The 27663-nt window shown below is 40.1% G+C and overlaps 2 protein-coding genes across 2 annotated transcripts in view; one reads left to right on the plus strand and one right to left on the minus strand.

Annotated features, from left to right (window-relative positions):
* The window catches only part of RIPOR3 (RIPOR family member 3), a gene marked incomplete at its 5' end in the record, with an annotated part of 40974 nt that extends 39283 nt beyond the window's left edge, over positions 1 to 1691 (plus strand). Inside the window, one exon of the mRNA XM_044985808.1 lies at positions 68 to 1691. Coding sequence (XP_044841743.1) covers positions 68 to 168 — 101 coding nt within the window. The remainder of the gene's footprint in view (positions 1 to 67) is intronic.
* A 1393-nt stretch (positions 1692 to 3084) lies between these two features.
* Positions 3085 to 27663, minus strand: part of PTPN1 (protein tyrosine phosphatase non-receptor type 1) — a 61722-nt gene continuing 37143 nt past the window's right edge. Inside the window, exons 2-9 of the mRNA XM_044986241.1 lie at positions 26307 to 26397; positions 24048 to 24148; positions 16866 to 16964; positions 13634 to 13771; positions 10607 to 10816; positions 9867 to 10028; positions 8821 to 9047; positions 3085 to 6678 (exon numbers count right to left, since the gene is read on the minus strand). Coding sequence (XP_044842176.1) covers positions 6474 to 6678; positions 8821 to 9047; positions 9867 to 10028; positions 10607 to 10816; positions 13634 to 13771; positions 16866 to 16964; positions 24048 to 24148; positions 26307 to 26397 — 1233 coding nt within the window. The 3' untranslated portion in view covers positions 3085 to 6473. The remainder of the gene's footprint in view (positions 6679 to 8820; positions 9048 to 9866; positions 10029 to 10606; positions 10817 to 13633; positions 13772 to 16865; positions 16965 to 24047; positions 24149 to 26306; positions 26398 to 27663) is intronic.

Raw genomic sequence — 27663 nt, forward strand, 5'->3', positions numbered from 1 at the left:
AAGAGGAGGTGCAGAGCTCCTCCCAGACTTCTTGTCCTCACTATGATTTGTCTGTCTTTATTTGTAGGTGAAAAAGGAAGACTAGCCTTTGAAAAAATGGACAGAGTTTGCTGTGAGTTGAGAGACACTGTATACCAAGAAGCTGAAATTGAAATCACAATATTTTAACTAAGGCAATGCTGAATCTGACCTACAGCCCAGGTGGCTACAAAAGGAGTTGGTTTCCATGGTGTATTTTCCAGTTACCACTAGGTGGTTAAGTTAGCGGACACAGGTATCTAGCAGAAGTTTGAGTGGGAGCATCCATGTGGGACAGCGCTTCCAGTTAGGACTAAAAAAAAAAAAAAATCACACAGCAGTTGGCTCAGAATGCATCTGACTCAGCTAAAATCATGAAGTATCACTAGGTGGCGCTAGAGTAAATCCATCAGCCCCTCTCAGGCTGTCCCCACCAGGAAGCACAAACTTTGAAACAACTCTGTCTGCAGTGCCAGAATAGGAGGCAAAGGGTAAGTCTGACAGGAGATTTAGTAACATGTTTGTTTTCACTAAGAATCCTGACTCAGTTTCACAGACTCTCTCTCCCAAAAGCCCAAACCAAAAAACCCTCAACTCTTTGCAGTTGGTTTGGGGATTCATGAGTGGGAAGGGAGCAGAGGTAAAGTGTAGCTGTATAACTGACATGTGACAGCACTGCCTCTCTCTTACTCAGAGCATGAGCACAAATAAAGCTTAGAGTGAAGAGGTGGTGAAGCAGAAAGGAAACATCATGTAGGAACTCTGAACTGACATCACTGGGCCTGGTGGTTAGCCTCCCAAAGTGTTCTCCCCTTCAGTGTGAAGTAGTTTGTGCTAAAGAAGGGTCAGCTCTTCAGCTGGTGTGAAAGGAGCCTATCTCCTTTAGGTTACAGGAGCTGGTCCTAAATGTAGTTTTCCTACAGCCCGTGGAGTTTTGATTTTATGAATACAAGACACTGTGGATGTGGACAGTGTCACTAATGAGCCAGAATGCCTATATAAATTAATCAATGTATGCTAGATCTGCAGAACACTAGTACAAGCTGGCTCCCGTATCAGCATCTATTGAAGTTATAAACCAGCACTTGTTCCGTCAGAAGTCATAGCAGCTGCCATGCACTTTAAAATGTCATCGTTTCTACGCTGGTCTGTGCTATCTTGTAAATTTGAGTAAGAGCTCAAAAGTTCATTGGTTTCTGGAAGCAATGTAAAAATGTGCAGTAAACAAATTGGGATTTCAGTGCTTGAAGCAAGAGATGTTTGAAATTAATCTGAAAGCAGTGTAAGCGTAGATAGAAGGAAACTATTGAGGCAATGTTTCTTCAGCCTCACTTGTTTAAGAATTCAGAACATGCATATCCTTCACATTTATGGAGTAAGTGTACAGAACTGAGTTGTATATGGACAGCTCCAGGCAGAAGTGTCAAGTTTTTAATTTATACACTTATTCATTTAATCTTAGGCTAAGGTTAAAAAAGGTACCTGAAGTCAGGCTCCTTAATCCATACTTGAGCATGCAGGAGTGGCCTGATTTTCAGCAGAAGCTGCTGAATGCTCAGCTCTTGAGAAGAAGACAACCCAATTTGAGTATTCAAATATGGGTTTAGGAACCTTACATGAGGCACAATACTTGAACAGTCTTGGTCTTTATGTATATATTATACAGTATATTGTGCTTTATACTTTTCTATTCAGTATTTATTTCTATGTTGGTTTACATACAGTTTTCTAAAATTTTAAATAAAACATTAAATACTTGCCTTTTTGCAAACAGTCTGTGTGCTGAAAACATTATAGGGGTAACCATTAGTTAATACATTCCTCAGAGCAAAACCAGTGAAATAAACCACAGCTGAAATATGGGGGAGGATTTATCACACTTTTAGTTCTATGGTCACTGCTTATGAAATATGAACCTGAATTTAAGTAAGTTTGTTTAGTTATCAGTAGTTACTTTAGAAGCATTCTCAGCTCATTTCAAACTTGACACAGTCATTGAAATCAGAAAGCAAAAGTATTTCCTAAGTCTATATAACACCTGCTCTGGCTCTTTTGGGTGAAACAAACAGAACATAGGTCTGGCTGAAACTTTTTGCTCTCAAATAAAACAGGGATGGTAGGGAGGAGACACGCGGGCTTGAAAAGCATCCTTAGGTTACTGTTCCACTCCCAACATAAAACAGGAGAGCTCTCCCTCAGCAGTACACAGGGCTCCACTTAATTTGCAGACATTTACAAGCAGAGGGCAAGCACACAGTTGTAATATTTGCATATATTATAACTTCATCCTTACAAGAGAACAAGGAATAGCTTATGTTTAAAAGTGAGAGAGGATTGTGGCACAAGAACGAAGCTGATCCAAGCTGCAGTCTAAGCTATGCTTTATGCAGTTACTCTAGTGAGACTCAGGGTCTTCGACACTGGTGTTTCTCTCATGTAATTTTAAAGAGTTACTGGGAATGGCATCTCCAGGCAGCTTTACTTAAATTGTATTCAAATACAGAGCAGAGGAACGTGTACAACCACCACTCTAATAACAGATGTTGATCTATGGGTAATCAAAAGGCCCGGAGCTTGTCTCATTAAAAAGTCTCTGAAAGCACGCAGAGTACCTGGAGATGTCATTTACATCTGCAGCAATCCTTGTTGTGCAGACTGCTGTAGCATATAGTCCCATTCTGAAGAACAAATTTAGCAAATCAATCCACACCTGGTAAACTGTTGTAAAAACAATTACAGTGCTTTAGAGATCTTCAATGTTGCAGGTTGCACATCAGGGTTTACTGATATGACCCAAACACTACGTATTTAAACTCAATTGAACATCTACGAGCAAGCCGATGTGTAGTGAAAATGCATTTTATTTTATAGCAGATAGCTAGTTACTGACCTGAAAGCAAGTTTTCTGCACTAGTGGAAATATTCTTAACATTTTCTATTAATGTGAGAAATTACAAAATAATCAGTAGGAGGTAAAATCCTGTTGATAACCCAAGGGTCTAAATTTGTTAGTGACTAAATCATCTCTACCTCCGTGATAAAACAGGAAGTGGAAAGACTCATACATCCATTCTTTAAAATTTTTTTTATTGTTGCAACTAAAATGAGAACTGAAAACTTGTATGGGAAATTGAAAAACTGTACAGTTACTGAAAACGGTGAGGTCGTTGCAGCGCCTTACACAAAAAGACAAGATACCTGAAAATGTATTATACCAAAACATTTAGCTCTTGTTTTTTATTTTTTTATATTTTTTTAAAAAAGTTTATTCTATGGCAATCTGTAAAAAAGAAAGACCTGATGAGTAAATATTTGCTTAAGGCATATAGCAGAGCAGCTAATTTTCTAACAATCTTAACATGGATATTTGTCCATTTTTCCAAGAACAGGTTAATCAATACACCCACTTTGAAATACTACTGTATATACACACACCCAAACTACTACATACAGATACAGGACATCAAAACAAAATGCTTACAGTTTAGCATGATAAGCCTTATACACACACCTCACGGCTTACAGGGCATTCCACTGTATGTTCCCACTACAGTACAAGGCCTCCTTGACTTTAAACAGATGAAAGCCAAGTAGTGAAGTTAGCTGGGAGAAAGGGGCATGTTAGCTAGAGTGGCTCTCTCTCTCTGTATAGCGAAATGTGTAAGTTTTTCTTTGTGGAAAAGGTTGCAAGTACAGTACAACGGTGGATTCTAAGGAGGGATGCTGTGCTTTCATCAACCCCAACATTTAGATTTGTCCAAATCGAGAGAAATACTGCAAGTCCCAGTCAGTTCATGGGCCACTCGTTTATTTCACCAGTCTGTTTCTAGAGATCAATTAGGGCTCAATGGCACAAAACACTCACTTGAAACCTTGCTTTATTGGTGACCTTTCCAAAAGCAGAGTTTCCCCAAGTGCAAGTTTCTGAAGGCAGCACAGCAAGTCATTCTGAAATTGTTGAGATATTTGTTGCCAGAACTGACTGGAGGTGAGGTGTGAATATGGCTTAACACACACTTTGGAATGTTTGTATTATACTTACTCAGCTGAAATGAACTATGCTAAACAACTGGGTTACACTGAGTATGCAGAAATTCAATAGAAAATCGTGCCAAATATTAGGCAAGTACATGTTACCTGATAACACACCAAATCAATGTATCGCTGAATGAAGACACTTTCAGCAACACCCTTTGAACCACAGCCACTTAAATGATCAGATCATGCAAATATTATCTGGGCACATCAGTAAGCAGAAGTATAAGTTTTTTCATCTTTCAAGCACATGATATTTAATCAGGACACTAGAAGACTTTACATGCATTCTAATACAAAGGGGGTACAAATGTTGCCCTACAACAATATTCTACCAGATGGAGAGAATAACGGGGACAAAGCAATCACATACTGTATCTTAAATACACAAATGATCCATTATATATTATATCATTTTCTATACTCAATTTTTCATGTTTCCAATAATATACTAAATACTGACTGCTTACAATATTCCCCCTTTCAAGTACTGGTCTGACCAACAGTCTCACAGGTAAAATTTTAATTCCCAGTACTACCTGAGGATTTATTTATTATTGTACTTTTGAGAAGCCCTTGATGCAAGCTTAACAGGTAAAAAAACCCCCCAAACAAATAAAAACAACCCTTCCACCCCAAGTCAACACCTTATGGATTTAAGGAAAGAGCAAGAGCTACTGGCAGCTTTGAAAAAAATAAATATGGAGTGAAAGGACTGTTACACAATATACTCCATAAAGATGTTTACACTGAGAACGGTGGTTAAGTGCTATACAACTAGAATGCATTTAAAAAGCACAGATTAGTAACACTTGCACATCAGTCGTCATAGTTTAGTTATCACCACTACCGCTTTAAGTAGCGAATTTGCTTCTCATCTCTGCCCTATGAGCAAAGATTTTCTCTATTATTGTTTAAAATGTATGAATTTCGTACTCATGAAAAGACTAACAGCACTGATGAGAATTCGGTTTAGTGCAGTGCAAGCTTCCAGTCACAGCTCTGCTAATGCACCCCTAACACTATTCAAGCCCTGGGCCGCTCGAGTTGGCACAACCAACGGAGCCAAGTTGTGTCACCATTGTTTGGTTGTTTTGTCCTAATTTTTACTCTACATCACCCAGCTCTTTTCTCACGTTGAGCTAAGATAGGAACACCCACAACTGCAGAGCTGCCAGGCCTCAGGCACTTATGCCCCTCTACCCCAGTAATCATTTAACAACATAACTTCAAACCAAACTAAAGTCAATATTGAAATCTTTACTAAAAAAAATTACACAATCGCTTGCATCATGATAAGCCAACTGGTATGTTCAAAGACCAACATGTCTTCTGTTGATCTTTTAAGTTTGTTAAGGAAGCTGCCATGGCATTAATTGCTCTGGATATATTGAAATGCTTTCCAAATCGTTTCCCACATCACCCTTGAGTATGCTCCTCCTCTCTCTGGTTTGTGCACAAAGCACATTACTCCGTACAAAGCAGATTTAGAGTGAAACTGCATTTTTACATTCCAAATGATGAAGTTTAAAAACTGGTCCTTCTCAACGCCAGCTGAACAGCTGTAAAATGCTGGTGGACATGTTTTGGTTGAATTTCCCTTCCTGCTTCCCTCCTCCCCCACATCCCAGAATATAAAGGTAAAAACAACTTTACAGAGATTGGTACAATGTAAGTAGGCATAGGTGCAAGTAGAGTGCAACAAAAAAAGTCAATGGGGAAATACAATTTTTTTCCCCTTAAACAATGTTTGACATGTTGGGATACCCTGAGCAAATGCAGAAGCCTGTTTTTATAAAGATATGTAAAACAAGAAGCTAGTTAAGAACAGTTATGCCATGATTAAATATATCAATACCACAGGCACTGCCCACAACTCAGTCTTTAATAGATGCAGTGAGACAAAAAAAAGAGCCTTCCCCCTTCCAAAAAGTTTACATTCTTCAGATATGTGGATTCTCTCTCTTTTTGGGAACTCAGTAATAATATAAATCATGTATTTGGTTACAACACTTGGAGAGTACAAGCAAGTTTCACTTGTGCCTAGTTTCTTTCTGAAGTAACACAAAGAAAAAGAACTGGCTTTTAAAAAAGGCTAAAAACAACAATGTGTTGTAATTCTATTATTCCATAAAAAAGAAAAAAAAAAAGACTTATTTGGCATTTTCTCTGCTTACTCCTGAATATTTTAAGGCCCTGAGATTAGAATATTATGTTCTTGGGACCACAGGGCTAAATTAAACCCTAGTGCATCAATTCTCTCTTTAAGCCCTAACCAAAAGTTCCAGCCTTTCAACCTAAGGTATATTTCCACTGAGACAAGGCTCAGATGCCTCAATTAGATTTCTTTCATAGAAGTGGATTACACACTGGTCAAATTGTTGTTGTTCTCTGCATACTCTATCTTGCAGACATGTCCATCAATGAAAACATACCCTGTAACAAAGGTAAGCTCCTGCTGTGAGGACAGTGAACATGCAGATATTCACTAGAAATGGCTTCCAAGTTGTCATTATGTTCTCATCATCCTCTTCTACGTTTTCTGACTTCACTGGCTCTTCTTTGTGAGGTGAGGCACACAGATTTTCACCAGTCCTCCTCCTCAGTTCAGTGTCTTGACTAGTGCTGAGGGATGAAGAAATAAATATTCAGTATAGTATTCTTCCCCTTGAGGGGGAAGGTGTGTGGACACTGAAGCCCAGTCCAGAGACACCTCACGGACACTTACAGATGAAGCTGTAGATCAGTTGTCACCAAGAGATTTTACCCCGATACACAAGATGTATCCTTTTATAGTTAGGGCTTTCAATTAGAGGTTTAAGCTGATATTTATTGCCCTGATCAGCTGGGTGTTGCTAGTAAACAAGTTGCTTCTTATCCCAAGTTGATTACCATATCCCTGACGGTGCTCAAGCATCTACCCAGTTCAGATTTTCCACTTCAAGGCCACACATCGGCAATCATCCTTACAAACACGAATTCCTGACAGTGAATATATTCAAAACTATTCTGTGCCCATAAAAACACACAAACACCAATTTGCACCAAAACGCTGAACGTGTTATCACCAAAGCATGCGCAAGTGTTGGAGCAAGACAGTAGGGATGGAGCTCTGTATAATTATACACAAAACACACCCCTAAATTAAGGCTGCAAAATCAAGCACTCAAAAGTGAAGAAATTCCAGAATTAAGTTTGAGTGTGTAACCTTAATTTGGCCCCCTTGTGTGTATGCATTCGGATAGAGTATAATTACAAGATCACATACTATTTTTCTATACCCTTAAACTTGTTGTTTTAATTATATATTTAATTTTGTGCTTGTTTCCTAGATTTTTTTTTTAAAAGGCAACTCAAAAAACAACCAGAAATTCCATCCTCTGGCATCACACTGACTTCCACGTGGGTTATCAGCAGGGGATGCTACTGGGCAAGCATGTCCTTTTATAAACAGAAATAATGATAAAAAAATATTGTGGAGACCAGCTGAAGGTGACAGAAAGAACTACTGAACGTGCCTCATTTCGTGTCAATACTCACAGCTCTCAAGGTCACTCCCCAGCCAGTTTCACAAGGCGGAGTGGCTTATGGCACTAAGTTTCCCAGCTTTATTTGCCAAAGAATATCTCCAGAACTTTGTAGGAAATGTTGAAAGTTAGATGCGCCTATTCCTAGCATTCCCTTGCAAAACTGGGTGTGTCCCAGGTGTGATCATTTGTTTCACTGGCCTGAGACAGCCTTGGAATTCTCCCCTCAACTGTTCTCCTGGTGACTTTTGCTGTCCCCTTGGCCTTTCCTCCCAGAAGGGGTTTTTAGTTGGCCATCTTGGACAAAGACTGCCAGAAATAGATCAATATCCAGTACATCAAAAACTAAGGATTGTTACAGTAGAATCTACGGGAATCAATTGTAACATAGCATACGATATTTCAGATTTGTGAAACAGCAGTGACATCTAGTGGTCAAAACACAAAACAACCCTTATTCCCCCAGCCCCCAAGTTATAGGTTTATTCTTTAGGCCAAACACTTTGGTCTAGCTAGACTGAAAGGGAGAATAAATTTTCTGCTGAAGAATTTTTTTTTTTTTTAAAAGGTCATAATTGATTTGACCTGTAGTCGAAAGCAAAGATAGTTCCCCAGCATGAAAGATACATATGACAAGAAAACTGTAGATTTAAAAAAAATTTTTTTTTAAAAGGATGAACTGCATCTTTAAGGCAAACAGGTGCTTTGATATTGAATGAAAATTGTCTATTCCTATGTTCTAACATCAGTACTGAACTGACTTAAAAGGACATTTTCAAATGTTGCAGGATATCTCCAATAAAGTATGTGGAGCACCAGATACCTGCACTGATTGGTGTGGTTGAAGCTAGCTGGCTTAGCTTCAAGCCAAAGGCCTGACAATCCACCTAACGTGTAAAAGAGCCCTGTATAACCAAACCCCTTATGCACCTACATGTGAGGCTAAAGCATGCAGTCATTGTGCCTCCTCCATCTTTCATCATAGCCTAGCAAGAGCTGTCATGTCACTCTCGTATCCTTTTCACATCTCACCTAAACAAGCACGTGGGCCTTTGGAAATAAAGGGCTATAATCCTATTCTAGCAGCATTGTTACACAACAAGCGCCAAGTTCTGTCCAACACGCTTTATAGGTGGTGCTAAGTGACTCAAACAAGGGAACTTTCTACATACAGTTGTGAATCTACAGCAGGATTTCCCGGAACAGTCAAAAACATCAACGCAAACAACTTGACAATTACCTGTCTGTACCCAGCTGCACAGATGTGCCATCAGGTACCATCTCCTCCACAGCGCTGACTATACATCTGATCTCTTCCTCTACCACCTGGTGGTTAGGGAAAAACTCGGTGTGTTCATGCATCCGACCATTGTGCATTTCTGACATTCGCTTTGGTGGCCTTGGGGGTGGGGGAGTATGTTCTGGTGGAGGCTCCAGGTCTTCATTGGAAAGCTCTTTCCACTGCTCCTACACAGAAGAAAGTGCCTATTAAGCTCTGCTATATTATAATGTTTTATATTAAAACCACTGTAATTCTAACATTAACATGGCAGAGGCTTTACACATTAGTCATTGTTTTACTTTCAGGGTCACTGTTCAGATGCATTCACCTCTCCCCTCCCACCAACTAAACAGTATGCCCACAGCCCAACCACACATATGGGAAACATTAACTGGAGATTTAATTTAGTGCTTGAAAAAAACTCTGAGTAGCAACATGAATCCCATTTTGTGCTGTAGTGTTATTTAGCAATAACATAAACATGCATACTTCAAAGGAGACAACACTGGAAGAATCTACAGCATGTTGGAAAATTATTAAGGGCCTGAATAGAAGACTTAGCAAAACAGCATCATGAGGCTCACACAGCAATTGCTATCTCCCAACTGTTTCCCATAGGGTCACAAGAAGGAGAATTTTCCATATGACAGCAGCTATTGTGGGCTATTTGTACTTGTACATCAACATGTGTAAAACAATGCATTGGATCCAAGAGCATTGTGCACCAAAGTTATTGTACAATGCTCATGCCAAAGATAGTATGTAGTTTAATGATTCATTCGGCCCTCTTAACCTTATTCAACCATACTAACTTCCCTCATAACATTTGCCTGGCTACATGCAATTAGGAGGTTTGTGGATCTTAATCTTGATATTGTCGTATGCTGTATTGTAGCTGCATCAGTCCCAGAATATGGGAGAGACAAGGTAGGGGATGTAATATATTTTATTGGCCCAACTCACCCCCCTTCTCTCTGTACAAATGATATGCATTCAATACTCACCTGCACCGAAGCATCTCCCATAATAAATTTTGCTCCTTCAATAACAGCCAAGTAAGAGAAACGAAGTTGATCTGCTGTCTGTATAAGCCCCATTCTGTACTTTCTCATTTCTAAGAGAACTTGCTTAATGTCCACAGAAGAAGGATCTTTCCTTTTGTCCATCTGAAGGTAAAGATTTGAAATTTGCTTTACACAGACACACACTCTATGCAACAAATGAGTTGCGTTGAAACACATTAGGCTTCAAACTCATCCCATGTATGGGGATGAAGGTAACATGTGGAACCTTCTATCAGGCCTTCGCTGCTTTAAAAAAAGATGCAGTTTTACCTCAGGATTATAATGCATATGAGCTATCCCCAAAGTAAAAACAAACAGTAAAGACCAGGCACTTTAGTTTTACCGCAAGGTAAATTGGGCAAGGACCACTTTTCTTAGCAGGGAAGACAAAGCCTAACTTTGCGAGTCACTCCAGCTGGAACCAGTGATAGTTTTCTTTCATACTCCCACAATGGCCCATTCAAAGCTCAGTTTGCTTTAGCTTTAAAATGAAAATATATTACCAGAGACAAATATAAAAGTCGAGTAAGAGACAAATGTCTCAGAGGAATGTGTGTCACTATACCACAATTCATGAAAGGTGCCATGGCTCACACAGGCTTCAAATAAGGAATTCCCAGAAGTAACTACACAAAGTTGTAACTCACTCCTTATTCCCATCTAGAGTAAGTGGTTCTTACCAGTAGAAGACATGTATCAACCAAACAAAAAGTTCCCGATCTTCCAATTCCTGCACTGCAATGCACCACAATGGGTCCATGCTCAGGACTCAGTGAGCCAGACTCTCTCACTTTGAACAGGAAGTTGAGGAACGAAGCAGGAGATTCTGGGACTCCAAAGTCAGGCCATGTGGTATAGTGAAAGTGCAGAATTTCTCTAGTTTCTTGTGCCTGTAAAATATAATGTTTCCAAGCTATAAGAATCTCTAGATACGAGTATTCAAGCACAGCTACTGTCCGCAATATACTAATCAGAGGAAGAATACCACTCATCACATGTTCCTATTCCTAGTAAGTGACCAATTTCCTAGTATATTCCATTCAAAGGGATTTCCAAGATCAGTCTTGATGCTACAAATATACACATCTACATTCTACAATTCATAAGGAAAGGGGCAGGATTTCACTTGTACTGCCCCATATTGAATTCATGCCACGCTGCTTTCTCTTTTCAAATCTAACCTTGAAAATGATTCCTTTTAAATTTATGATGGACTAAATCCTACTCACCATTCTATTACCCGTTCAGCAAGAATACCTGCTTGCTCATTTGCTGCTTTCCTTTAATCTAACACAATCCATTTTCCTATGAAGTTTTCCCATTCAGCGTTTAAGAGCTGCTGAACCCAATTCTAAAGCGCTACTTGCTTGTAAAGTATCGTGAATGTCTAAGGACCTATATAATTTACAAATAATTCTCTCACCATAAAAGCCGTGTGATGTTTTGAAAGAAGGACACTAGATAAAACTAAATTATACAGAGTAATTTTACAGTTTATAGCTCAGATGTACATTTTATCCCCATATAAAATGGGCACTACAGCCTTCCAGTAGATGGGCTGGCTGAACTCTTTGGAAAATGAGGTACCTCAAGTTGCAAGAGCAGCTTGGACTTGTCCAAAGCACGGACCTTATATTACCACAGTTTTTTCATTCACAACCAACAACCTCAGCAATCTCAGAAGAGTGTTAAGACTGATGCTCTCAGCCTCCTGAAATCCTGAACCAAAGCTTTTGAAGTTTGTCTGTTGCAGACACTGTAATCTGGGATGTTTTTCTGACAACTGCGGAGTTCTTTCTAGTATAGTTTGGCTAGTGAAATTTGTACCTGACAATGGGCCTATTTTCAGCTTCCTGGCAAGAGATTACAGATATTAGGTGCGGGGGATAAGTATTCTCTCCCAATAACAGGCAGTACTAGGTTTTAAAAAGCTAACTCAAAAGGCAAACTGGAAACAGCAAAGTAGAACTGAAATGAGCATGTCACTAAAATGTATTTGGCATTCACTACCTGTCCACATGCACCTGCTCTAACACAGGTTCGAGATGCTCTGTGGACTTTGATTTTAACTAGATGCAGATGTTAGTTTTGATTAGACATGCTCACTGCAGCTGCCCCTTCAGCCAATCTCCTCCAGCATAGTTTCAGTGGCCTGCCCCTCCCTCTGCTGTGAATGATTCTGCTAGGATTCCTCTCTGCTGTATTTATCCTCGTGTGCCGTGTATCCTCAGCATTGCTTTGCACTGTTCCCCACTGTAATGTTTTATTTTGTCACCGCCAAAAATAAACGGTTACAGAGAGTCCCCTTTTAGCAACTAAGAGCTTGAGCCTCAGTGGGGCTCCATGTGGGGCTTCCACCTGTGCAGAGCTCATTGCAGGATCCAGGACTAACGCTGCTGGGTGTCGATTTAGTGGGTCTAGTGAAGACCTGCTAAACTGACGGCACAGCGCTCTCTCCTTGACCCCGGTACTCTACCTCTCCAGGAAGAGTAAGGTAAGTCAACCAGAGAGCATCTCCTGTCGACGCAGCGCAGTGAAGACACCAGGGTAAAATCGACCTAAGCTACACCGACTCCGGCTACGTTATTCATGTATCTGGAGTAGCGTAACTTAGGTCGATTTAACCTGGTAGTGAAGACAAGCCCTAAGTGAGGAAGACTGCTGATTCCCTTGCTGGAGGTTTTCAGTGTGAAAAGGTGAAGATTTAAGTCAGCACAGGAGGGATGATAAGGAGACAAAATTCCAAGAGGAGGTCTATTTTCAGAAGATGTTTTTTAAAAAGCTCCATGTATATATTCATTAGCAAATTGGTAATGGCCGAGTGCTTGGAAGAGTAATTATTCCAGACATTCCTGTACAGAGGCACTGCACTTTTACACAGTGATGTTATAAAGGTAACACTGCCCTAACGTTCCACACTGAATCTAAGCCTAGGTCTACACTTGCGGCAGCGAGTTCATACACTGCATGTCCCTCTAGCATGGGTATAAACAGCAGTGTAGATAGTGGGGCACTGCTTAGACGAATAGAGTAAAGACACTCCAGAACCTTAGGGTATGTCCTCTGCAGGGACCTACCCTCCCAGAGCAGTGCCTCCTCTATCTACACTGCTGTCTTTAGTGGAGTAGTGGCCCGCTGCCTCCCTGCTGGCAGAGCCTTTCCACAATGCAATGAAAGAGAGTGGCAGTGGGAAAAGGCTCTGGCAGCTCCCTGCTGTCTCTCCCCAGCCAGCCTCTTTCACTCCCACACATACACAGTTTGGATGCAGCCTGCTTTTCACTGCAGTGTGTAAATACACATACCCTAAAAGTAGCTGTCACTGTAGATAAGATAATGCTGAAGACTTCGCAATACAATGTCCATTCATTCAAATTATGTTTTGAATTACAACAGTTAACCTCATAGATGTTAATACATATTGATTCTTTACACCTTGGAGTTTAACGTCTATGTTGTTGGGGAAAATCAAAGGCTGAAAAGTGTTTATCCCCACAACCAGTACAGTCAAGAGCAAACTGCATTGGCATTCACAGACCAGAGCAAAGCTAACATATTGAGAATCTCCTAAGTCACTGATGGGCATGTTACCCAATTTCAGCATCCAGTCTCTTTGTACTTGGAGCCTTTACAAACCAGGATGAGGAAATACAGCTCATTGACGGGGAATTCACACAACACTATCTGACTGGTATGCTTTCCATACTTACGGTAAGGTTTTCCAATTCTAGCTGTCGTACTGTGTAATATGATTTTATATCTTCAGAAATTAAGGTTAACTTCAAGTTTGTATCCTCAAAGAGCATTTCTTTCTCCTCTTTCTGTGGCCAGTACTGGGCACATTTTATCTAAAAAAGCAAACAGAAGACAAGCACTAGTCACTTGGGTCTGTGTTAAAGGTGAGGAAAGAGGAGTGTTCCTTAATCCAGCATTTTTTAAGTTATTAATTACATATATTAATGGTGCACTAAGGAGTCCTGAGGTCTAGTATATTGCAATAAATTCAAACATGCATTTCTAAAAAGAAAGGCTAGTTCTTGCAGGAGGGCCTCCTGCTTCCAGTACATTATGCAAGTACTACCTCAGCACATCTTGGTATCTTTCACACAAAGACCCAGAGGCTGACCCTCACTGCACCCCTGGAAAATTCCCAGAGCACAACAGTGGCTTAGGGTGGATGAAGCCATTCTACTCATCCCTTGGGGCACAGGGGTGTGCCGGGGCTGGGAAGGGATCAGGGGCTGTGCAAAGCTGCTGTAAGTCAGAACAGCCCCCCTGGAATCTAGTTAAAAGCACTCCAATATTTTTATTTGGACCCTGCATCAGCAGTCCATATAGTATGAAAAGATTCAACTGGATCCTATACATTTAAAAGCTTGGGGGCTCAGAAGAACTTCAGAGATCATGATTTTAGGCAGTTTCACTTTGCAACCAACAGGCATAAAAGATGAAGTTGGACTGAACATCTTAAGGGAGGGGATTACTGTAAGAAAATAAGTGTTAATAAAAGACAGCACAATGTAAATGTGAAAGCTTGTTTATAGAATCCATAATATCCTACATATAGAAAGTTACAGAATTACTAATTTGGAAGTAAAAATGTCAGATGAGATTTTGGGATATCCATTCACTCCCCACAAATGTAAAAAAGTCTTGAGATCATTGTGATTCCATATGGCACAGTTTAAAAGTTACAAAACTTTAATTGAGCTAAAAAAGGAGTCTGCAACCTAGCTTCTGACTGTACATAGTAATTTTCTCAGTAATAATTTTCCAGGAAACCGAAGGTCTGCACCAATAAACTGTTGACAGGCGAGAAACTTAAATGAGTCAGCCAAAAATACAAGTAGTGCATTTTGCTCTGTACAAAGGGGAAATGACACCAAGGGATCTTGTTAGAGGTATTCATAAAGTCTGCAACCATGTCTCTGACCTCTAGACCTATATGGATATTATGAATGTTAACAACTAAACTGATACTTTTCAGAATTTAACACAGCTCCTCCAAAACAGGATTTTGATCAGTGTGCCAAATCTATGTTTGTAGAGGAAATGGATTACTGCACATGGCTAATGCTTCTTATATTAAATTGTAAATAAAGTGGCATTAATTTGGAGTGGAACAAAGTTGAAATAAGAAAACTCGTTATTACATAATGATTTACTTTCCATTGGTAATAAACTATGATGGGATGGTAATAAAATGTGAGAGCTGTGGTGTGTAATGGGAGTTGGGACAAAGAGAGGATTTTACCTCTCAGGGAAGTTAGACAAACATTTTACAAATGGCATTTTATTTGTAGATGGTGAAGGAATCTCAGGACAAATTATCAAGGCCTACAATGCTTCCAACACTGGTTAAATACTGAGCAGGATGACAATATGAAGCAAGGATACGTTATAATCATCTGCAATTTTTAAAAAAATCATCTTAGAAGAGAGCAGTTAGCTTCATGTCTTATTTCTGCACCAAATGGCTCTGCAAACAACATTTTGCTGAGTTCCACTGAAAATCTCTCACTGCTGGTTGTTGAGAAGTATTAGCCCTCTGCCCTAAGGGATCTTGATAATTCTTTGCTTTGTTCAAAGTAAAGGGGGGTGGGAGAAGAGAGAAAGAGAAGAGATTGAGTGTGTGTGTGGTTGGAGAGGAAGGATGATTAAAACAGAATTACTGCAAATCCCCATTGAAGGTTACAGTTCACTATTTCCTTTACTAAAAAAGCAAAAAACTCAAATCAAGGCCAGAGTTAGAACACAGCTCACTGCACAACTATTTTCCTGATGACCAGGAATTCTTTCCTGGTTATGCAAGTGTACAACACTAGATCCCCATTAGGGGACACAACATGCCCACTTACCCTCCTCTGAAATGGCCTTACAGTCAGCAAAGGAACTAAAAAAAAAATCTCAGTGTACAGTTCTATTCAATCTTCAATTACTTTTTAACAAAATCCGCTCCATTGGCAGACCCGCTACTGCGATCACAGTAATGGCAGCTTCCATTAACAAGCAAACTATGGTAACTTCTCCTGAGCCCATGGCTGCAGAACAAGTCCTGGGTCTAGGGATGTATGTCCCCCACCACCTGCCATGGAGCTAAACCACCCCTCCCCCTCACTCATGCAGTGGATGAAAAGTGGTAAGAGCTATTAGTAGAGCCCATCCCCCCCCCCTCACCTGCTTACCAGAAGGGCTGAACCCCTTTTACAGCACAGGAGGACAAGTGGCCAATACGTACAGAGATGGTTGGTGGATTTCCAGATATTTCACTAATTAGTTTCTGGTGATCATTCCCTGAGTCTAACTCCCCTCATTCCCTGTCCCCAGCTATGGGGAAAATGTAGGGGGCAGGGGTGAATTGATTAACATAGGAAATATGCAGATCAGGAGTGGCGCAGGAGAGTTTGAAAGAAGCCTGGAAATAAGAAGTTATCTATCACCACCCTGCTCAGTTACTTTACATATTGCTCTTCTTTCTGTATATTTTGTCTGCCTTTAGATATAGGCTGTAGATTAATGTACTGCCCCAAAGATCTTACAACTACTTTTAAGGCCACTGGATAGTGCCAAAGTAACGTAAAAGGTCTTAATATAAATGGGAATCAGGGCCCCAGTCTCCAGCCATTAACAAAGAGGAACTACACATAAGCATCTAGACTAGCAGGACTGAAGAGAGAAATCAATTCAGTGTTCCTGGATGGAAAACTCCAGTTGCCCTTAGTTTATCTGAATTCAGAAGAAATTACAATCTGCTATTCTGAACTGGATAATTTCCACATATCCCTCAGAGTTAACCAAGATCCATTTTCAGATACTCAGCTTCTGAATCTTAGATATGCTTTGCTGGACAAAATTCTGTACATGCATCTTTCTGCTACCATTATGTTTTGGTTATTTATTTGTTTTTAAATACACACAGCTAAAAAACGCTCATATACTTACTGATCCTTTTTCCATCACTCTGTTGAGCATGACAACACCACGGCTTTTCTGTTCCCAAACCATCTCCCAAAAGTGACCACAAGTATTTGGCAGAGGACCCTGCAAAGACAGAATCTTCTAAAGTAAGCAACATTTTCTGTGGAAATAGATTAGAGCACTGTACCCTAACTTTACAGCCTAATGCATGCAAGTCACTTCTCATTTTAAGCATCTGAAATACAATAGCTTTAAGTTCCATTTTCCAACTATGAAGTCACCAGCTTAAATTTCCCCACATAAAATAGGAAGAGTATTTGCAAGAAGGGAACTGGGAGTGAAAAAACAGAATTTGCTCAAAAAGGGCAAAAAAGGAATCTAATGGGGGAAATAATCTCACTCTGACCCAGTCAACGGGATTTAAGAGTAAGTAGTTTGCAGAACTGGGGCCACCGTGATTGACAGTAAGTACATATTACAGGTAATGAAGAACTTGCTAGTAATAATGTGCCGAAGTTACTGACTGAGGCTTGGCAAACAATGGTCAGGCAAAATAATGAGCCAACTATTTTGGACTGCTCAAACACTATACAAAAATGTATTAGTCTTCTTTAATAGCTCCCCTATCAATTGTTCTTTAAGAGGTAGTCCTCTTCATTAGATCCCAAAGCTATCTACTTTCAAAGCACCTTCTGTGTGTCAAGATTTTCCTTTACCCCTAATCTCTGTTAGTTAATCTATGTAGTGGGAAGATATACTACCACCACACATCCTCTTAGGTGGTTGGTTTTTTTGTTGTTGTTTTTTTTTGATAACCTAGACTAACAAAATTGTGCAGCTGTGATTTCTCACATGGCTTAAAGACAAAATAATGTGGCATGGTCCTTGAAAAGAATAACTGGATTCTCAGCGGCCTCATTTTAAACTGATTAAAGAAACACTGGGTTAGAATTGATATAAGCTATCAGCTAAGTGTACCTCTTACTTCCTTGCCCTGAATAATAAAACAAGTAGATCTGTATCCACAATTGTTTTTCCTCATTTCCTAGGACATCACAGATCCTAATTAACTCATGTTTTCTAAAAAAAAAGTCTACTTCTGTACTACAGATTGGTGCTGATTTTCTGAAAACAAGGAGGAAGAGCTCTTGACTTCTGCTAAAAAATATTAATCCCAGTTTACCGTCATCTAATAAGCATAGATTTTTTTTTTAAACAAGCATTACAGATTACTGTTCCCAGGGAACTGAACCATAAATCTCATTGTCTAAACAACATTAAGGCAAACAAGAATTCTGGCACAGGCTTAGAGTTAGCAACTAACAAGTCATGCTAGCAAGGTATAATTCAGTCTGATTACATACAAAGATGCAGAAGTTTAGATTCACAGGAAATGTAACTCAATGGTGCTATTTTTTATATTAAAAAAAATCTCTTAAATCTGTTTTTCTACACTTTTTGCTGCCTCTATATTTTTAAATGAAACTTACAAGAGAAAATAGCTCAACAACCTGACCTGAAGAAGGTTTAAACTAAAAGGGGAGACTCTTCACTACTTCTAAATAGTACATTGGTGATATAGCCTACTCAGTGGATAAACTACACACTTTTAAACCTCAGCTAGTGGAGAACTACATTGTGTTACTGTAGTGAAAGATCCTTCCTGTAACTTTAATATAGCTGCCTCAATACAGCAATATTAAAGTTACAGGAAGGATCTTTCACTACAGTAACACAATCAGGAATGTGCTGCTGTTTGAGGATGGAAGATTTTAATAGTCTTAAAAGTGTAACTATATTTTATAACTATGAGTATACAGATGACAAAAGGAAAATCCTTTGTGTATCTTTATACAGTTTCAGTCCAATTCAATTTAACAGTCAGACTGCTTAGTATCAACTGTGTTTACAATACACTTCCAAAACCTTGGTATTCGGATTTGCATTATTTTCTATTTGTGTGAACCTGTCTTAATGGGTGAAATTCCCAGAGCCAGCACTGATAACAGGGCTTAATTGGACTTCTGCATAGATTTTGCACTGGCGCTATGCTCAGAGGTAAATTTCATCCATTCAGCTATATTTAGACTCTCTTTCAACATTGGCAAGGATTATGTAAGTAACATTCTATAGATTCGACGGTCTTCAACAATATTTACCATGCCAGCTGCTTCAACTAAACCTTAATTTAGATTGTTTAAAACACCACCAATTTTAAACAATCTAAACACCATTGGTGGTGTTTTGAGCACGTGATGATTGCCTGTTCTGTGAAGCACCTGGCATTGGCCACTGTCAGAAGGCAGGATACTGGCTAGATGGACCTTTGGTCTAACGCAGTATGGCCGTTCTTATGATATCCTCCTGCAAATATAGCGCTAATAAAGGTTTGCACCACTGGCAGAACATCCCTCTCTACACTAGCAGCAAAGAATCCTGTGGCACCTTATAGACTAACAGACGTTTTGCAGCATGAGCTTTCGTGGGTGAATACCCACTTCTTCAGATGCAAGTAGTGGAAATTTCCAGGGGCAGGTTTATATATGCAAGCAAGAAGCAAGCTAGAGATAACGAGGTTAGTTCAATCAGGGAGGATGAGGCCCTGTTCTAGCAGTTGAGTGAAAACCAAGGGAGGAGAAACTGGTTCTGTAGTTGGCAAGCCATTCACAGTCTTTGTTTAATCCTGAGCTGATGGTGTCAAATTTGCAGATGAACTGGAGCTCAGCAGTTTCTCTTTGAAGTCTGGTCCTGAAGTTTTTTTGCTGCAGGATGGCCACCTTAAGATCTGCTATTGTGTGGCCAGGGAGGTTGAAGTGTTCTCCTACAGGTTTTTGTATATTGCCATTCCTAATGTCTGATTTGTGTCCATTTATCCTTTTCCTTAGAGACTGTCCAGTTTGGTCGATGTACATAGCAGAGGGGCATTGCTGGCATATGATGGCATATATTACATTGGTGGACGTGCAAGTGAATGAACCGGTGATGGTGTGGCTGATCTGGTTAGGTCCTGTGATGGTGTTGCTGGTGTAGATATGTGGGCAGAGTTGGCATCGAGGTTTGTTGCATGGATTGGATCCTGAGTTAGAGTTACTATGGTGCGGTGTGCAGTTACTGGTGAGAATATGCTTCAGGTTGGCAGGCTGTCTGTGGACGAGGACTGGCCTGCCACCCAAGGCCTGTGAAAGTGTGGGATCATTGTCCAGGATGGGTTGTAGATCCCTGATGATGCGCTGGAGGGGTTTTAGCTGGGGACTGTATGTGATGGCCAGTGGAGTCCTGTTAGTTTCTTTCTTGGGTTTGTCTTGCAGTAGGCAGCTTCTGGGTACACGTCTGGCTCTGTTGATCTGTTTCCTTATTTCGTCGTGCGGGTACTGTAGTTTTGAGAATGCTTGGTGGAGATTTTGTAAGTGTTGGTCTCTGTCTGTGGGGTTAGAGCAGATGCGGTTGTACCTCAGTACTTGGCTGTAGACAATGGATCTTGTGGTGTGCCCGGGATGGAAGCTGGAGGCATGAAGGTAGGCATAGCGGTCGGTAGGTTTTCGGTATAGGGTGGTGTTAATGTGACCATCAATTATTTGCACCGTAGTGTCTAGGAAGTGGACCTCCCGTGTAGATTGGTCCAGGCTGAGGTTGATGGTGGGGTGGAAGCTGTTGAAATCGTGGTGGAATTTTTCCAGAGTCTCCTTCCCACGGGTCCAGATGATGAAGATGTCATCAATGTAGCGTAGATAGAGAAGGGGCGTGAGTGGACGGGCACTGAGGAAGCGTTGTTCCAGGTCGGCCATAAAAATATTGGCATATTGTGGGGCCATGCGGGTGCCCATAGCGGTGCCACTGATCTGGAGATATATATTGTCATCAAATTTGAAATAGTTGTGTGTGAGGATAAAGGCACAGAGCTCAGCAACCAGTTGTGCTGTGGCATCATCAGGGATACTGTTCCTGACAGCTTGTATTCCATCAAGGTGTGGGATGTTTGTGTAGAGAGCCTCTACATCCATGGTGGCCAGGATGGTGTTTTCTGGAAGGTCACCAATGCATTGTAGTTTCTTCAGGAAATCAGTGGTGTCACGGAGATAGCTGGGAGTGCTGGTGGCATAGGGTCTGAGTAGAGAGTTCACATATCCAGACAGTCCTTCAGTGAGAGTTCCAATGCCCGAGATGATGGGGCGTCCAGGATTTCCAGGTTTGTGGATTTTGGGCAGTAGATAGAATAGCCCTGGTCGGGGCTCTAAGGGTATGTTGATTTGTTCCGGTGTTGGTGTAGGGAGTGTCCTGAGTAGATGGTGCAGTTTCTTAGTGTATTCCTCAGTGGGATCTGAGGGAAGTGGCCTGTAGAATTTGGTGTTGGAGAGTTGTCTGGCGGCCTCCTTTTGGTAGTCAGACCTGTTCATGATGACAACAGCACCTCCTTTATCAGCCTCTTTGATTATAATGTCAGGATGGTTTCTGAGGCTGTGGATGGCATTGCGTTCTGCACGACTTAGGTTATGAGGCAAGCAATGTTGTTTTTCCACAATTTCTGCCTGTGCACGTCAGCGGAAGCATTCAATGTATAGGTCCAGACTGTCATTTCGACCCTCAGGAGGAGTCCATGTGGAGTTCTTCTTTTTGTGCTGTTGGTGGGAGGGTAACTGTGTATCAGTGCGCTGTTCAGTGTTGTCCTGAAAGTATTCTTTGAGTCGGAGACGGCGAAAGTAGGCTTCCAGATCGCCGCAGAACTGTATCATGTTGGTGGGGGTGGCAGGGCAGAAAGAGAGTCCCCGAGATAGGACAGACGTTTCTTCTGGGCTGAGTGTGTGGCTGGATAGATTGACGATATTGCTGGGTGGGTTAGGGGTACCACAGTTGTGGCCCCATGTAGCAGGTAGGAGTTTAGACAGCTTACAGTCCTTTTTCCTTTGTAGAGAGGTGAAGTGAGTAATGTAGATCTCCTGTCTTATTTTAGTGAAGTCCGTTTGTATGGAAGTTTGGTTATTGATGAGAGTCTCCAGGTTGGAGAGCTCTTTTTTGATGTTTTCCTGTTTGCTGTATAGGATGCTGATCAGGTGGTTCCTCAGTTTCTTTGATAGAGTATGGCATAATCTCTCACTGTGGTCTGTGTAGTATGTAGATAGCAGTGGATTTTTTACCTTTAGTCCATTAGGTATGACGTCCATCCGTTTGCATTTGGAAAGGAAGATGATATCCGTCTGTATTTGTGCAAGTTTCTTCATGAGGTTGATGGATTTCCACTCCATACGGCTAAATGCAGTGCCTTGCATGGTGTCAAGTATCAGAGGGGTAGCCGTGTTAGTCTGGTTCTGTAGAAGCAGCAAAGAATCCTGTGGCACCTTATAGACTAACAGACGTTTTGCAGCATGAGCTTTCGTGGGTGAATACCCACTTCTTCGGATGCAAGTAGTGGAAATTTCCAGGGGCAGGTTTATATATGCAAGCAAGAAGCAAGCTAGAGATAACGAGGTTAGTTCAATCAGGGAGGATGAGGCCCTGTTCTAGCAGTTGAGTGAAAACCAAGGGAGGAGAAACTGGTTCTGTAGTTGGCAAGCCATTCACAGTCTGTGTTTAATCCTGAGCTGATGGTGTCAACTTTGCAGATGAACTGGAGCTCAGCAGTTTCTCTTTGAAGTCTGGTCCTGAAGTTTTTTTGCTGCAGGATGGCCACCTTAAGATCTGCTATTGTGTGGCCAAGGAGGTTGAAGTGTTCTCCTACAGGTTTTTGTATATTGCCATTCCTAATATCTGATTTGTGTCTGATTTGTGTCAATCTGAGGGAAGCAGATCTTAAGGTGGCCATCCTGCAGCAAAAAAACTTCAGGACCAGACTTCAAAGAGAAACTGCTGAGCTCCAGTTCATCTGCAAATTTGACACCATCAGCTCAGGATTAAACAAAGACTGAGAATGGCTTGCCAACTACAGAACCAGTTTCTCCTCCCTTGGTTTTCACTCAACTGCTAGAACAGGGCCTCATCCTCCCTGATTGAACTAACCTCGTTATCTCTAGCTTGCTTCTTGCTTGCATATATAAACCTGCCCCTGGAAATTTCCACTACTTGCATCCGAAGAAGTGGGTATTCACCCACGAAAGCTCATGCTGCAAAACGTCTGTTAGTCTATAAGGTGCCACAGGATTCTTTGCTACCTCTCTACACTGTTCTTTAGCTTATAATTTTCCAGTTTCATCAGTGAAACATTCATTTAAAAAACAAATGCAAAAAGGATAGACAGTATATGCAGGATGCAATTTAAAATATAAATATTGTAAAACCAGAATATTAACTGGTACTACACTTAAGAATAGAGGCATCTACAGTTAATATTCCTTGTAATATTGTTGTGTAAAGGAGCATGACAAGTTATCGAAAGGGATGGCAAACTGGCAAATGTAGTCTAACTGTCAAACTCTTGATGAAAGGATTTAGGAAGAGAATGGCCAGACCACCTGGCTTTTCATTTCCTAATGAATCAGGCTGTCCCAAGTATTTGCATAAAAAACAGAAATTAGTTTGATGTGTAATAATGGTGGTGGAGTCTTAAATTATGAGGAATTTCTGAACTCTCAAGTTAAAACTAAATTAAATTAATGTGAAGTTAATTTGTGAGATTTTATATTTTTTGTGTATGTGTGCCTATTGTCTGATTTATTAGAAACATGGACATGTTACTATGTGGATTTTGGATTTGAGATACAAATTTCATTTCCTGCCAAACTCTACTTACCCTGATGTTTTAGACGTGCCTTAAGAAATCCGGATAATCAGGATTTACCACTAGATGGGTTTAGAGTCCAACAGACTTAAGTTTGACATCTAAAGGATGCTGTCTCTCAAGTGGCGAGACAGATGCATTATCATCTAACGAAAGATCCTCCATTTAATCCAAAGGCAGATCTGGAAACTGTACTGAGGCAATGTCTAGGAAAACATGTCGGGCCAAATCCTGGTCCCATTAAAGTTAATAGTGAAATTCCAATAGACTTCAGTGGAGCCAAAATTTAAAAATGTGTTACAATACACACTACTTTCCTAGTGTGGATGGGGATAAAAAGTTACAGGCTAAAAATACAAGAAAGTCAGAATGAACTATTAGAGCCAGTGCTGATGTGCAGTTCAAGTGACAATACAATATTTGCAAAGTCATGTTTAACAACAACTCTTGGAGGTGTTGGTTCAACTATTTTGCAGGGTTTTTTTTCCAGCAGTTACCTGGGTAAGGATGTAGCTCCTTTGGGCCTCTTCCATTTTTATCAAGCTGGCATTGATATAGTCATTGTCACCTTTGGTTAGCTTAATTCGACTGTGGTCAACTGTAGCACAGACAATCAGAAAACACAGGTTAATGTCTTCATGCATATGTTATGATCCATGGCCAATTTCATCAAATGCTAGGATCAAAAATGTAACTTTCTAAAAGAACAGAAAGTGAAATAGTAACAATAAAGGATTGTTTCTGAATGAAAAGTTCTTTGTACTTGCTGTACTGGGAACAGACAATAATTTGTACTATTTTATTGTTATAACACAATTAGGACCCGATTAAAAAAAGTTGTGAAGCGTGGAGTATTGTGCACATGCAATGATCACAATTGTATGTGCAAACTGGATAATTATGCAACCAGATTTATATATCAAGCTGCTGCTTATACATGCAATTAGCATGTACAAATTAATTACACAACTGTATGCATGTTTTTGCAGGTCTTTGTGAAAATCAGTTCCTTAAAATCTGGATAAAAGAAATTTGAACAAAGTTGCCTGTATTAGCAGGATAATCACAAAATGGAAACCTTAACCTCTCCTTATAGGTCCTAGATTCAACTGAAATTTTCCCTAATCTACCCCACCTACTGAACAAAAATTACTTGATGCTTATTTTACTGCATATGTCTGTTCGTTCCAAAGCTTGAAGTATTTATGATTCCCCTCAATGCATAAGAATTTCCACATTTTACAGGAAAATTAAACTTGTTGGAAGCAATACCATCAAACGTAAAACAAAATCAACAATTGTCAGCAGGAAAAAAAATAAGACTCTTGAAACTGATCAGTAAGCAAAGCTATGTGCAACATTATAGTTTCTACTGAATTTCTTGAAAGGCTCAACTGAATTTTAGCCATTATCTGGAAATATCTGTTCAGCTGCAATATGTACAGGAATCCTATGACTGCAGCATACACCACTACTGTTCTTTATGTTTCTTCTATGCAGTGTTAACTACTTATGCGAAACAACCTGTTCCACCTCGTATGTAGCTGTGACACTGAGTACATTTCCCAGACCTGAAGAAGAGCTCTGTGTAGAGCTCACCAACAGAAGCTGGTCCAATAAAATATATTGCCTCACCCACCTTGTCTCGCAAAACAGAGGATATAATTAATACGCACTTGGGATGAGGGGAAAGAAGTCACAAATGTGCATCATGATTAGGGTTTCTGGTTTATTGGGTTTATTATAATTTAATTTTTCAGGGTTTATTTTATCATTTGATTTTTGTAAGTGTCCAAGTTGGAGTTTTTGGGGGCCTTCTATACATTACTCATTATAGTATATAATTACTATAATCTCTTTGCAATGTTCCCTAGTGTATTTTAACATAGTACTCTTTCAAACAGCAATATACTGAAGTGTACTAGGGAACCTCTAATGAACACCAGCAGGACCAATTATTGTGCAAGAAATTAGTGTCCTTTAGTATTTACACCCTTGTAATCCACATTACCAGTCTGTGTAGACAAGCTCCTGCATACAAGTAACCATTTCTGGTGTTTATCCAAGAAACGCTGATTGCATTTTTTGTATTAGGGTGTTTTCTCAGTGTTTATCAGTTAAGACTGAAAATCAGATGCCCTAATCATGACCCACTCTGTGCAGGGAGAAGAGACTTACAGGGTTGAATATCTGTTAATGAAACTTTATATATTAGGAAAACAAGGAGACCAGAGTTTCTGAAGTGAGTAAGTTAAATGCTAGCTTTGCTGGTTTCTTTGCTTCCTTTTCTCTTCTCAAACTAACTTCCAATTATATTGTTTTGGCAAGATTGCTCCCGTCTCTGTACAGCTACAAACATCCTATATTAACTGGTAGCATGCTATACACATACACACGTGTATTTACAGTAATGGAGAGGATAAATGTACATTTAATATTGATAACAGATTTGTGCTATCCTACCTATTCTTTTTCTCTGTCCCCAGGGATCTGACCATGAGACAACTGCTTTCCCGCAAAGACTTCTGTTCATGAATACTGCAGCTACTGCATACTGCTGCAGTGTAATCCCATAACATACCATACCATACTATGGTGTATTGTGATATATCTTATGTCATTAAGTATATTAATGACAAGATTTCAGTCATGGATGTGTAGCCATCCATTCAAAATATACAACCAAATGCCTTCTGGAGACAAATTCTTAGAGGTCAGCAGACTGTTACAAATAATTGTGAAGAAAGGATACTTACAGGGGCTGACATCTCTGTACCTGTTTCGGTTTTTGTTTCTGGGATGTTTGGCCACTTTACATGGAAAGTCACTGGCTTCATGCCTGATATCCTAGAACAAAAGAAATTAAGATATTTAAACTTGCCAGCACTTTGCAAGAAAAGCTTACAGTTCAGTGTGTCTGTGAGGGTTTTATTTTGTAGTCACCTGCAAGTGTCTGCTTATCATGGCGTTTTAATTTGCTTGAGGGTTTTGGACAGCAACTGTTTAGAACAAATGTTTTCAGTTTTAGATTAAATACTGAGGTAAGATTATTTCTTGGTGTGCAAGACACTGACTCATTGTTGGCTATGCTAATATGCTATCAGCTTTTCACAAAGGAAGTATTGCAACAATTTGTGTAAAAGCACAACGTCTAACATATTTTACCTGATGTACAGAATTATAAAGAATATGGCATTACATAAATATTTCCACTAAGTTATTCATTGCACTCAGCTACACATTAAAGAGTTCACTAAGAAAGATGGTTAGAAATGGGTATCTGTAACAATCCATCTGTCATTTAGTATTCTACACGTCACCATTTCATAAGTCTGTATTAACAGCCCAAAACTGCAGTCATGTCTAGTTAAGTTAATTTGGATCCTTATCTCGAGTCATCAGCAAGCTGTTCTGGAGCTGCAAATGACAAAAGGGGTACTTTGTACTCAGTGCATACTCTACATAAAAGCACGGATGCCATTCCCCAAGCTAATGCTGACAGAACCATCCAGCTCTACCGCCAGCCTTTTTTCAGATGCGTCTAACAGCTCAAGCCTCTGAAAGAAACTCAGAAGAAATAAAGAAGCAAAAATACTGCCCAACTTAAACATAAACCCTTATTTACAGAAAATCGGGCAGACATGCATATTGTATGCTGCATAAGAGTACAACCTGTACGAATGTTGTTACCAGGACCATGGCAGATTTCTCCCCCCACCCACGCTGGAACAAAATCTGCAGGAAATGCACTTGCTGTAGAATTCAGGTTTAGCTATTACAATGAAATTTAAGGAGTCCCAACACAGACATCTTGTATGTGTGTAAAATGTACAGTTTACCATGGCTCAAAGGCCATCCAAAAATACTAAAGATATTAGGGCAAATTCATCCCTTTCCACTAGGGTTGAATTTGAGACACTATGATTTATTTGGTTAATCAAATTAAACTAAATTTTACATTAAGAAATTTAAATTTTTAGGATCATATCCTCAGCTGGTTAAACTGGTGTAGCTCCCTGACATCGGCAGAGCAAACATCAATTTATGCCAGCTGAGGATCTGGCCCTTCGAATTTGGACCAAATCAGACTGGTACTCTATGATTTTGCAGAGA

Source organism: Mauremys mutica, chromosome 13 (genome assembly GCF_020497125.1).
Source record: "Mauremys mutica isolate MM-2020 ecotype Southern chromosome 13, ASM2049712v1, whole genome shotgun sequence".
In the NCBI taxonomy this organism is placed as follows: domain Eukaryota; kingdom Metazoa; phylum Chordata; order Testudines; family Geoemydidae; genus Mauremys; species Mauremys mutica.